Source organism: Lissotriton helveticus, chromosome 12, assembly GCF_964261635.1.
Source record: "Lissotriton helveticus chromosome 12, aLisHel1.1, whole genome shotgun sequence".
Classification (NCBI taxonomy): domain Eukaryota; kingdom Metazoa; phylum Chordata; class Amphibia; order Caudata; family Salamandridae; genus Lissotriton; species Lissotriton helveticus.
This window is the reverse complement of record NC_136073.1, coordinates 839787591-839800381: the sequence shown is the minus strand read 5'-3', so window position 1 is coordinate 839800381 and position 12791 is coordinate 839787591. Positions and strand designations below refer to the sequence as shown.

The 12791-nt window shown below is 48.3% G+C and overlaps 1 protein-coding gene across 1 annotated transcript in view; it reads right to left on the bottom strand.

Moving 5' to 3' along the window:
* AP3D1 (adaptor related protein complex 3 subunit delta 1) overlaps positions 1 to 12791 on the bottom strand; it is a 347807-nt gene that overhangs the window by 167163 nt on the left and 167853 nt on the right. Inside the window, exon 19 of the mRNA XM_078671456.1 lies at positions 9692 to 9767. Within this exon, the coding sequence (XP_078527582.1) occupies positions 9692 to 9767 (76 nt within the window). The remainder of the gene's footprint in view (positions 1 to 9691; positions 9768 to 12791) is intronic.

Genomic DNA, 12791 nt, shown 5'->3' with positions numbered 1-12791 from the left:
TCGCAGCTCTCCGAGTCATGGTGCTCACTTAAGCACCACATACAAATCAGGTGAGGGTCCGTCGCCGACATGGGACGTGCACAGGAGGTACACGTCTTGAAGCCCGAAGGCATTCGCACACTGTTCCACTAACACCAAGCAAGAAAAAGAAGAGAAGGCCTGAAAACAGGCCAGGACACATTCCGGATCTGCGTTGCACGCGGAAAAGAGAAAAACTTACGTAGGCGCACCGGGGTGGGACTTGTATCCTCGCTGACGTCACGGATGTCAGGGTGGAGTCACGTGATGCCGTCCCTCCGGCACGCAGGGATGCTGTGGCAAAAAAAGTTTCCGGATCCAGTCTCCGGATAATTCTACGTTAAGGAATCTGCGGCTAGTAGTCTCTATTAGATATTATATGCAGTGTTAGGGGAAGTGTGATGTCATGTTTTCACTTTTGCCTGCACAAAGACACACAGCCTGCAATAGCAGCCCTGCATGTGCTTGGTGAGGAGTCCCTTAGGGTGGCACAGTTCGTGCTGCTGCCCTTAGGGACCCTTTTCAGTACCTCAGGCCCTAGGTACCAGAGTACCATTTACTAGGGACTTACAGAGGGTGCTAAAGGTTTTGCCAAAAGGGGAAACAACTGTACAGTTTTGGGAAAAGAGCTCTAGCACAGGTGACCTGGTTAGCAGGACCCCAGTGCACTTCCAGTCAAAACCACATCAGTCACCAGGCAAAAAGTGGGGGTGACCATGCCAAAAGGTCCATTTTCCTTCCAGTGATAGGTGATGAAGGGCTTTCCTTAAGCTGTGCCTAATAAAGCACAGTGGAAGCTATTCGCCTGCCCAACAAGTACTTAAACACCCATCTAATTTTATTTTTAAGAAAACTGTGCAAATAGTTACTCTCCCTACATGTCTAAATTATCCTCTACTAACATTATTTTGACTTCCGGGTTCCGCAGCAACCACAGCACCGTAGCTGCCCTCATCGCCACCACCGATGACATCAGGACCCTGCTTGACAACAGAGAAACCGCGGCCTTCATCCTCCTGGACCTGTCAGCCACCCTCGACACGGTCTGCCACCGCACACTACGAGCACGCCTCTCCGACGCCAGAATCCAATGGAAGGCCCTGGACTGGACGTTCTCCTTCCTCTCCGGGAGAACACAGAGCGTCCGCCTCCCCCCCCTTCAGCTCCGAAGCCAACGGGATCATCTGTGGCGTACCCCAACGCTCATCCCTCAGCCCAACGTTGTTCAACGTCTACATGGCACCACTCGCCCACATAGTACGACCTCAACATCATCTCCTATGCCGACGACACCCAGCTGATCCTCTCCCTCACCAAGGACCACCACACCGCAAAAACCAACCTCCACGAAGGAATGAAGGCAGTCGCCAACTGGAAGAGGAACAGCCGACTGAAGCTGAACTTGGACAAGACGGAGGTCCTCATCCTCAGACCCAGCCCCTCGGTCTGGGACAACTTCTGGTGGCCGACTACACTAGGAACACCCTCAACACCCACCGACCACGCACGCAACCTTGGGGTCATCCTCGACTCTACCCTCTCCATGACGAATCAGGTCAACACGGTCTCCTCCTCCTGCTTCAACACCTTCCGCATGCTTCGCAAGATCTTCAAGTGGATCCCCAGCGAAAAGAGGATTGTCACCCAGGCTCTCGTTAGCAGTAGATTGGACTATGGAAACGCACTCTACGCAGGAGCCCGGGCCAAACTCCTGAAACTGCTCCAACGCATCCAGAACGCCTCCGCACACCTGATCCTCGACATCCCTCGTCGCAGCCACATCACACCCCACGAGAGACCGGCACTGGCTCTCTGCCAACAAGAGTTTAACCTTCAAACTCCTCACCCACATACACAAGGCACTCCACAACACCGGACCAGCGTACCTCAACAGCCGACTCAGCCTCTACCCCCTCACCCGCCAGCTCCGCTCCGCAGACCGCGCCCTCGTCGCCATACCCCGCATTCGAAGAGTGACCGCCAGCGGCAGAGCATTTTCCCACCTCGCCGCCAAGACATGGAACACCCTCCCCTTCCACCTATGGCAGACCGAAGACCTTCTGACCTTCAGAAAACGTCTCAAGACCTGGCTCTCCGAACAGTAGCAGCTTCCCCCCCCCTAGCGCTTTGAGACCCTCAAGGGTATGTAGTGCGCTCCACAAATGCTATGATTGATTGATTGACTTCAGAGAACGACCCGTCAGGATTAAAATCAGTGACCTACAATGTCACAGACATCTCCCGTTCACATTACAAACTCTGAAGATTAACATAATTGGCCAGTAATTGAATGTCATCATTGTAAGAATTAAATTTCAGGCTGAACTTCAAAACAATATAATGTGGTCGTTTTTCATAAATCTTTGAGTAATATGGGTATCATCAACTCACCATTAATGAATATGCTACTTACCAGTATGCATCTGTTCTTGGCATGTAGGGCTGCTAACATTCATATCTTAGCATTAGATCGCCGCCTAGTGTTGGGTCCGGATGATCGCACATTGTTGTCCTGGAAGAGTCTTCGAAGTATCCTGAGATAGGTGGCTCCTCCCCTGGACTACAGTGCGCATGGGCATCGGCTCCATCCCCAGATTGTTTTTCGCCATTGTGGCAGAAGATGGAGTGAAAAGTGTAAAGGATGTCCATGCTAATAAGTGAATACAATAGTATATCTGCAGCTGCGACAGGCACCGGGGAGGAGGGTGGGCGATATGAATGTTAGCAGCCCTACATGCCAAGAACAGATGCATACTGGTAAGTAGCATATTCAGTTCGAGGCATGTGGGCTGCTAAATTCATATCTTAGCATAGAATACATAGCAGTCCCTCCATCAGCGGCGGTTGCCCGTGCCAGCTGCAGAAACCTGAAAGAGTGTCTTGAGAACAGCCTGTCCTACAGCTGCTTGCTGCTTGGAATGTACGTCAACACAGTAGTGTTTTGTAAAGGTATGTGGTGTAACCCACGTGGCTGCTCTGCAAATATCCTCTAAAGGAATGTTCCCTAGGAAAGCCATGGATGCCCCCAGTTTGCGTGTGGAGTGCGCCCTTGGGGGTATCGTTAAAGTGCGCTTGGCCTTTTGATAACATATTTGGATGCACTTAACAATCCACCTGGCTATTCCTGCTTTGGAAATAGGGTTGCCTTTGTGTTGTGGTGCGAAGGCAACAAAAAGTTGCTTTGTCTTTCTAAAGGGTTGTGTCCTGTCTATGTAGTACATCAACGCCCTCCGTACGTCTAACGTATGGAGCATTCTTTCCGCCACCGTTTGTGGGTTTTGGAAGAATGCCGGTAAGTCAATAGTTTGGTTGAGATGAAACTGTGACACCACCTTCGGAAGGAATTTGGGGTTAGTACGTAGCACTACCCTATTTGGATGAATCTGAATGAATGGCTCTTGGATTGTGAGCGCTTGCAGCTCACTAACACGCCTTAGCGACGTGATAGCGATTAGGAAAGCTACTTTCCACGTTAGGAACTGGAGTTCACACGAGTGCAGTGGCTCAAAAGGTGGTCCCATTAGTCTGGTGAGGACCACATTGAGGTTCCACACCGGAGCTGGTGGTGTTCTTGGGGGAATGACTCGTTTCAGACCTTCAAGGAAAGCTTTAATGGCAGGCACTCTGAAGACAGAGAGATGCTGCCTGTTCTGAAGATAAGCCGCTATGGCGGATAGATGTATCCGAATGGAAGTGTACGCTAGATTGCACTTGTAAAGATGCAACAGATAGCAAATGATGTTAGGGATAGATGCATCTAGCGGGTTGATGTCATGGGCTGTACAGTAAATGACAAAACGCTTCCATTTCGCAGCATAGCATGCTCTGGTAGTTGGCTTCCTTGCCTCCTTGATGATGTCCATGCATTCCGGAGGTAGGTTAAGGTATCCAAACTCTAGGACTTCAGGAGCCAGATTGCCAGGTTGAGCTGTTGCGGATCTGGATGCTGAATTTCTCCATGGTTCTGCGTCAAAAGACTGGGCGTGAGGCGCAGTCTTTGATGCGGCACCACTGAGAGTTCGAGGAACGTGGTGTACCATGCTTGGCGCGCCCACGTTGGAGCAACTAGGATGAGAGTCATCGCGTGCTGCCTTAGCTTTCTCGCGACCAGCGGTATCAGAGGGGCTGGTGGAAAAGCGTACGCAAATTTGCCTGACCAGTTCATCCATATCGCATTGCCCTGCGACTGTGGGTGAGGGAACCTGGCGGCAAAGTGTTGGCATTTTGCGTTTTCCTTTGTGGCAAACAGGTCTATCTCCGGATGACCCCACTGCTGGAAGTACGGGTGGAGTACAGATGGGTGTAACTCCCACTCGTGCATTTGATGGCTGTATCTGCTGAGCAGATCCGCCATCTGATTGTCCTTGCCCGGGAGGTGTTCTGCCATGAGGAAAATGTTCCTCTGAATGGCCCACTTCCACATGCCCTGAGCCAGATGAGACAGCTGTGGCGAGTGGGTGCCCCCCTGTTTTTGAATGTAGTACATCGCGGTCATGTTGTCCGTCCGGACTAACACTACCTTGTTGCACAGATGTACAATGAAGGACTTGAGCGCCATGAAGATTGCCATCAGTTCCAGATAGTTGATGTGCATCTTCTGTTGCTGCGTCGTCCATAGTCCCTGCACTGTGTAAGTGAGCAGATGAGCTCCCCATCCCTGGAGAGATGCGTCCGTTGTCAGGATAATTTGTGGCACTGGCTCCTGGAACAGTCGGCCCTTGCAAAGGTTGTGTGGAGTCCACCAATGCAGAGAGTCGTATGCCCGACTGGTAACCAACACTAGGTCTGTCAATTGTCCCTGAGCCTGTGTCCACTGATTTGCTAAGCATTCCTGGAGCGGACGCATATGCAACCGTGCGTGAGGGACTATGAAGATGCAGGAGGCCATCATGCCAATCAACTGCATGAACACTCTCGCTGGAAGTGAGTGTTGTGGTCTGAACTTTTGGATTAGAGACTGCATGCTGTCTATCCTGACTTGGTTCGGCTGAGCCATGGCCGTCAGGGTATTGATCGTCGCACCTAGGAACTGCCGGACATGTGCCGGCTGAAGATGCGACTTTGGGTAGTTCAACGAGAAGCCCAGATCGTGAAGGAGGTGAATGGTAGTTGACATGTCCGCGGCGCACTGTTGTTCCGACTTGGCCTGAACGAGCCAGTCGTCTAGGTAGGGGTAGACATGAATGTTCTGCCTCCTGAGGTGCGCTGCTACTGTCGCCAGACACTTGGTAAACACTCTTGGGGCTGTGGTCACTCCGAAGGGTAGGACTGTGAACTGATAATGCTTGCCTTGGATAGTGAATCTGAGGTATTTCCTGTGGGACGGGTGTAGTGGAATGTGGAAATAAGCATCCTTGAGATCTAAGGTCGCTAAGAAGTCCCCTTGGTTTAACAAGGGAAGAATTTGTTGCAGTGCAAGCATATGGAAGTGTTCTGATAGTATGTACAGGTTGAGGGGACGTAGATCTAGAATGGGTCTGAGAGATCCGTCCTTCTTTGGAATAAGGAAGTACAGGGAATATACCCCTGTGCCTTCCTCTCCCACCGGCACGAGCTCGATTGCGCCTTTTTGCAGCATCACCACTACTTCCTGCTGCAATAAGTGCAAGTGCTCTGCGGACATAGGCCTTTGCCTTGGCGGGATGTTGGGTGGAGTGGATTTCAACTCTAGGCAATAACCATACTGGACTAGTTGTCGCACCCACCTGTCTGTGGTGATGTTTCTCCAGACGGGCAGGAATTGCTGCAGTCTCCCCCCGACAGGTGTTAAGTGGTCGGGGGTCAGCAACAGAGAGTCACTGTTTGCTTGGGGTAGAGGAGCGGGAGCTGTTGTTTCCTCTGCCGCGACCTCTGTTGCTGTTATTTCTGTAACCTCCCTTGTTCTGTTTTGTGAACGAGGATTGTGCTCCACCTCTTGAGAACTGAGATTGTTGACCCATTTGTCCTCTGGTGACTCCACGTGCACCTGAGCGACGAAAATTGCTGCCACGAAACTGTTGTGACTGTAGGGCCCCCATGGACTTAGCAGTTTCTGTGTCTTTTTTTATTTTTTCTAGGGTGGTGTCAACATCTGGACCAAACAGACTATAAGGATTGACTGGCTGATTAAGAATGGTTGTCTGAATATCTGGTTTAAACCCCGAGATGCGGAGCCACGCCTGTCGTCTCAGCATAACGCTAGTGTTGATAGCTCTAGCAGCTGTGTCTGCGGCGTCAAGTGCACACTTGATGGCTGCGTTTGAGATTAGCTTCCCTTCCTCAATAAGCAGTTTGGTGCCTTCTTGGAACTTTGGAGGCAGGTGTTGTATAATCTGTTCTAGGGTGTCGTAATGCGCCCTATCGTAACGTGCTAAGAGTGCTTGTGTATTGGCAATGCGCCAAAAATTTGCGGCCTGTGCAGCTACTCTTTTGCCCCCTGCCTCTAGCACTTTGGACTCCTTATCCGGGGGAGGAGCTTCACCCGTCGTCTGGGAGTTGGCACGTTTCCTGGCATTGGCGACCACAAGAGAGTCCAGTGGCAACTGTCCCCGGATGTATGCGGGGTCTGCAGGTGCAGGTCTGTACTTCTTTTCAATACGTGGATTGACCACTCGTGCTCTGGTAGGCTCCTTAAATATGTCCCCAGCATGCTTGAGGACTCCTTTAAGCATAGGCAGCGTCTTTACTGTCCTTTCAGAGACTGAAAATGTGTCGAAAAGGAAGTCTTCCTCTATCGGGTCAGCATGCATGTCCACATCATGATTGGCTGCCGCCCTCTCAATTAGCGCATGAAAACCTGCTGAATCCTCAGTTGGGGATGCACGTGCATTAAAAAGCTGCGGGTCATGCCCCACACTTTGGGTGCCCTGGTCACCAGTGTCATCATATGAATCCGGTTGTGCATCTGGTTCATTGATAGGGAAATTGTATTGCTCGTCCTCATCATACCCCTCACCCGCAGAGTGTTCTGGTGAGGGAGTAGGGCTCCGTCTCGGAGGAGGCTGGATTGGTTCCATGAGGCCTGAAGCGTCAAGGGGCACCCTTTTCTTTTTCAGTGGGATGACATATGAGTCCACTGACTCTGAAGTGATTTTTCTCTTATAGAGGGTCAATTTGCCTGTGTCAGCGTCGATGAAATGCTCTGAATCATCCTCTGATTCGAGTACCCGACGTGGAAGTGGGCCAGCCGTTGAAGAAACCGTCTTCTTTGGTGCCGATTTGGTGGAAAAGGCTTTCGGCGCCTCCTTCGGCGGCAAAATAAAGAGAAGTTTGCCAGAAGGCTTTGCTGGATTGTCCTTTTGCGCCTGCGGCGATGATATCGGAGCCGACGGAGCAGAGGCCTTCTCCCTGATTCTCTGTAGTGATTCGGCGATGGGGGACGTCTCACTCACAGTGGGTTTTGGCGCCGACGAGGATGTCTTGACCTTTCCCTCGGATCCGACGTCTTTGTGGGCCTTGTGCGCTTTCGACGCGGATCCCGCTGTCACCGACCCAGATTCCTGGGACCGGTGCGCAGACGTGCCAGTCTTCGATCCGTGCGCCTGCGTAGCCTCCGTGGAGCCGGCTTTGGCGTGCTTGGACGGCGGCGCCGCTGTTGACCCGTGCCGACCATCTTTCTTAGAGGACCCCTCCTCTGGCGTCGATTTCGATTTTGCAGGAGCGGAATCGACGGACTTCTTCGACTTCTGCGGACCGGAGGTCGACGGAGTCGATGGAGTAGCGGGTACAGTCGTTTTCGCCGGCACGGCAGCCATCTTAGGGACACTCGAGTCCTTAAGTTTCGGTTTCGTTTTCGGGTCGGCCATCTTAGATGTAGTCGATCCCGATGGTTTCGGTTTCGGTTTCGATACAGGCTGCTCAGCAAGTAAGTCCGTGGCCGGGCCAGAAGGCGGGGCTGTGGCTTGCGGCACTGGGTCTTGGGTAAGGCCTACAGGCGATCCCGTGACCCGGTCGGTATCCTCGTAACCTTCGGGGCAGAGCTCGTCCCCTGAGCTATCCGCCGCGGCCCCATAAATCTCTTCGTCGTCTCCTACCTCGTCGACGTATTCAAGGCCTTGACCCACGACTCCGTCGTCGTCTACCGGATCCGTCTCGACCTCCGTCTCGGGTGGGGAGATTTGAAGATGATGACCCTGTTCCTCTTCTTCCTGGTCGCCGAAGATGTTTTCCGGATCCGGGGCCGCTTGTCTAGCTTCCATGCGCACCGCGCGCCGAAGCTTGAGAGTCTTCTTAGACCGGAACTGTGCACAGGCTTTGCACTTGCCGTCGTCGTGGTCAGGCGAAAGGCATTTGTTACAGACGGGGTGTAGATCGATGTGTGGGTACTTGGACCCACAGAGCGGGCAGTACTTAAACGGGCTCCGCTCCATGTTCAGAAAAGTTTTGCAGTCGTGTCGCGATGAGAAGGCCTCAAAGTCCGAAGAGCGAGAGAAAACTCCGCTTATTCCGGCTCCAAGAGACGGAAGACTCGAGACCGTGCGCAGACAATACCGACGCAAAAAAAAAAAAAGCAAGGCCTTTTGGCCGCTAAAAGTTAGTTTTTCTCGGTTTCGACAGAAAGACGTCGAGACCACATCCGAACCCAATGGCGGAAAAAAACAATCTGGGGATGGAGCCGATGCCCATGCGCACTGTAGTCCAGGGGAGGAGCCACCTATCTCAGGATACTTCGAAGACTCTTCCAGGACAACAATGTGCGATCATCCGGACCCAACACTAGGCGGCGATCTAATGCTAAGATATGAATTTAGCAGCCCACATGCCTCGAACTTGTTTTTTTATATAGTGAACAAAACACCAACATGGCATTTAAGCACTTAAGGAGTGGTCAAGGTTTCACGGCCAGGATAAATCAGATTTCAGCATGTGTCTGAAAGGTAGTAGTTCATGCTTTTAAGCCTCTTTAAAAGGTAATTCAAAGTCTAATGGGCTTGAGTCGTTGAGGTTTTAATTTTGGGTACAGTAAGCACATCTATACAACTATAGTAGTGCATTCGTAATCTTTGAAAGAGACAGAGGATTTCAGAATACTTTTATTAAAAGTATGACTATGTATAAAAGCCAAACTGTGTTTTGCCTCACAGGACATGCAAACAAACTGATATTCTATAAATTGGATGCTTCAGATGAACTGGATTTGACGTCTTGTCGGTACAGTAGAGTTGCCCTGTTTTGTAGTTTATTGTAGAACGTTTTCCGGTGGTCACTTTTGCATTTGATTATTTTTGCACGTCCTTGGACATAGTTATCATTATGCATTGGCTTCTATATTCAAACCTGTGGATAGAGACCCATTTCTCTAGTGAGGAAACAGGAGGCACAGAGAAGGGATCACTAACATCGTCATATGCAGGTCTGATGCAACAAAGTCATGTTGGTTACAGACTGGAAAGGTAACAGAAAAAGTTTGCATAAGAAATGCAATTAATGTTTGTCAGAAACAAAAACTAAAAGCTGCAAAGAGCAGTAAAACAATTCAAGGGCACAACTGAATCTCGCCCAAAAACAGTAAAGCTAGCACTGCACAGTTAAAGACTACTTTCATTCAATTACTTGTGGGTATCACTGATTTATGGCAAATCAGTCATGAACGTATTAATGCAGCCAATGTGAGGGCAGATTGAGAGAAAAGAGGAATATAATAAGTTGTAGAAGTTGGTAGGAAGGAACAGGATTGAGACCAAACTTAACTTGCCTGGGACCTTTAAAGGAACGGAGAGATCAATTTGAACAACTGGTATATGATCCACTCCAGCCGCATCCTGGTACGCCTGCAAATAAAAAATATTAACTTAGCACCAATAAGGATGAAGCTAAATATTTTCGAAAAGACTAATAAGTTAAACATTTGAAAGTCAATCAGGACAATGTAACCTGCTGCAATTACACCGCAAGTAAGGAAAAGTTACTTACCTGTGTTTTTAGTTTTTCTTCAGGGAAATTTCCATTGAAATCATAAGCTCTGAAAAGTCCCACTCATGCATGGGATGTTCGACACACCCTACAAAATATACATAGTAGCCTTTTCCTTTAGAAAAAGCCAAATAATAAAAATCAATTAATTTAGCTATTGCAGGCTATGCTTTCCAATTCTAGCATATTTACATTAGCCAAAATAAGCCAATTTAGTTTCAAACAGTCATAAAGTTAATGAAACTGAAGAGAAAAGGAAAAAGTGAGGGGAAAGTGGGCAATATAACTAAATAGGCTGCAGCTTAGAGAAACAGGAAAGTGAAGACCACTGTTCTAAGGAAGCTACTTCACCAGTGTCTCCTCATGCCATATCAGTGACAGATACGCCGGTTCTTCTGTACAGATACTTAGAATCCTGCTACAGAGGCCATCGATGTCTCTGCTCCTGAGGAGAGAGGGTGCTTTCAACTTAAATGGAGACCACCCTACGGAGAACTGGATTACAAACAAGTAACTTCCCCTTCTTCTTTGACAATCAAACATTAGCGATGATAGCAAGCCCATCCCTTAAAAAGTTGCAGAAGAGGGGAAATAAAGTAAAATACCTTAAATTCTTTATCCAAACAGGTTTCAAAGGGAAGCTTGACTTGTTTGAACATTAGGTCTGGAGCTGGATGCAGCACAGTAGTACCCCGAGAGAGCTGAATGGTAGCTGCTTCGAACATTTCTGCTAAAGGGACCTCTAGAGTGAACCCATTTATGGCTGTCGGGTTATTACTAGCACTAATTCTTCTCCTCCATGACTCCTGACCAAGTCATTCATAGGTCTTCTTCACATTTCCTGGCAAAACCCACACTTGCTGGAAAGGTCATGCAAAGATACACAAATGCTAAGTATTTGTTTTAGCATTCTTCTGCCACAAGATGAACATTTGTCAAAAAGTGAAGATATTTAAAGGCAAAAAAGGAGTCAGTTTTCAAGCTTTTCTATAACCTATTTACCTACATTGCCTTGTAAGTCTGTCACTAATTTCTTTGAAAATATATGCCTGAGTTTTATGTCAGTTTAATAGTGACTGTTTTCATATAAACTGGAACCTTTGTAAAGATAGAAAAGCAAATATTGGCCAATTTAGCTTGCAATAGGTGGTTTAAAATGATTTTGCTTTTACTATTGGACTTTTTGTAAAAGAAAAGTCTGTAAAGTGTGCTCCAAGATCCAGAGCATGTTGGAGACTATTTACTGCTTATGATTAGCAACTGAGACATCCTGAAGGAGAAGCACCAGTTTCCCCATTGAAGACAATGACAGCAGCGTTGATTCCCACCTTACAAAATGCTAATAATCTACGTAAAGAATAAGGAAATGGTTACTTACCCTGTATGCATGTTTGTGTTGTGTAGTGCTGTCGATTCACATGCTGTGCATACTTCTGCCATCTAGTGTTGTGTTCAGACGTGTACAACTTGTTTTTGTTCGAAGAAGTCTTTGAGTAACGAGGTATAGTGACTCCACCTATCTCTGGTAATGCGCATGGGCATCGCTCCATTGTTAGATTGTATTTTCCGCACGGAAGGCTAAGATGTAGCTGGAGAATATAGAGGACATGACCATGCAAAGCAAAGGTAAAAAGATATCACTATCTGAAACAACCACAGTTGACCAGGGTGGAGGTTGGGGGATGTCAATCTACTACAATTCATGCCAAGAACAGATGCTTACAGGCAAGTAACAGTTTCCGTTCGTGGCATGTGTATAGCTGTAGATATACAGAAACAATGGGGAGAGCAAGGATAATGTTCACCAGAGTGAACAGGGAGTACTCCTGTACCCCTGAATACTAATATAGAAAAACAAATGAAGGAGTACCACCAGTGAGAATTCACCAGTTGCTGTAGGGGTGCACGGTTTCTTTCGAAGAAAGGGAAAAATCTCCTTTTTTTAGAAACCCCTAATAAAAGGAGATTTTTCCCTTTCTTCGAAAGAAACCGTGCACCCCTACAGCAACTGGTGAATTCTCACTGGTGGTACTCCTTCATTTGTTTTTCTATAGCTGTAGATACACAAGTTGTGCACAGACCACAAAGCAGTTCTTCCAAAAGCAGTGGCTTAGCCTGACTATGTTGCAGAAGATTGGAAAAGTTTACGTAGGAGAACCTGGTCAACATTAGCTTGCTGTCGGGCTAAGACATCCACACAACAATGTTTAGTAAACGTTTGAGGGGGGGGGGGGGGGAACATGTGGCTGCTTTGCAGATGTCAGCTAGAGGAATGTAACCCAAGAATCTCATCAATGCCCCTTTCCTAAGAGTGGAGTGAGGCCTGGGAGGGATAGGCAGGGTTATTTTGCTTTGGCATAACATGTCTGACTGCACCTCACAAGCCAACGTGCAATGCCTGCTTTAGAAAAAGCATGCCCCTTCTGTAATTTGGGAAAAAACACAAGGAGCTGTTGTATCTTACGAAAGGGTTTTGTTCTGTCAACATAGTACAGGAGTGTTATTTCGACATCCAAGGTATGCAGAGTGCTCCACTGCAGACTCTGGGCATGAGAAGAACACCGGAGTTCAATTATTTGGTTGCGATGAAAGCTAGAGACTACCTTGGGTAGGGCTTCAGGGTTTGGTCTTATGACTACTCTATTATGATGCGCCTGGAAGAAAGGTTCTTCCAAAGTTAGTGCATGTATTTTACTGACACGCCTGAAAGAAGTTATGTCCACAAGGAAAGCAATGTTCCAGAAAAGAAAATTGCACCGGGCCATTAACCTAGCGAGTAATTTGTTGAGGTTCCACATAGAAGCAGGAGGCATTCGTAGTGGGATAACCCATTTAAGTCCTTCCATAAAAGCCTGAAATACAGGGATTCTAAAAAGTGAAGT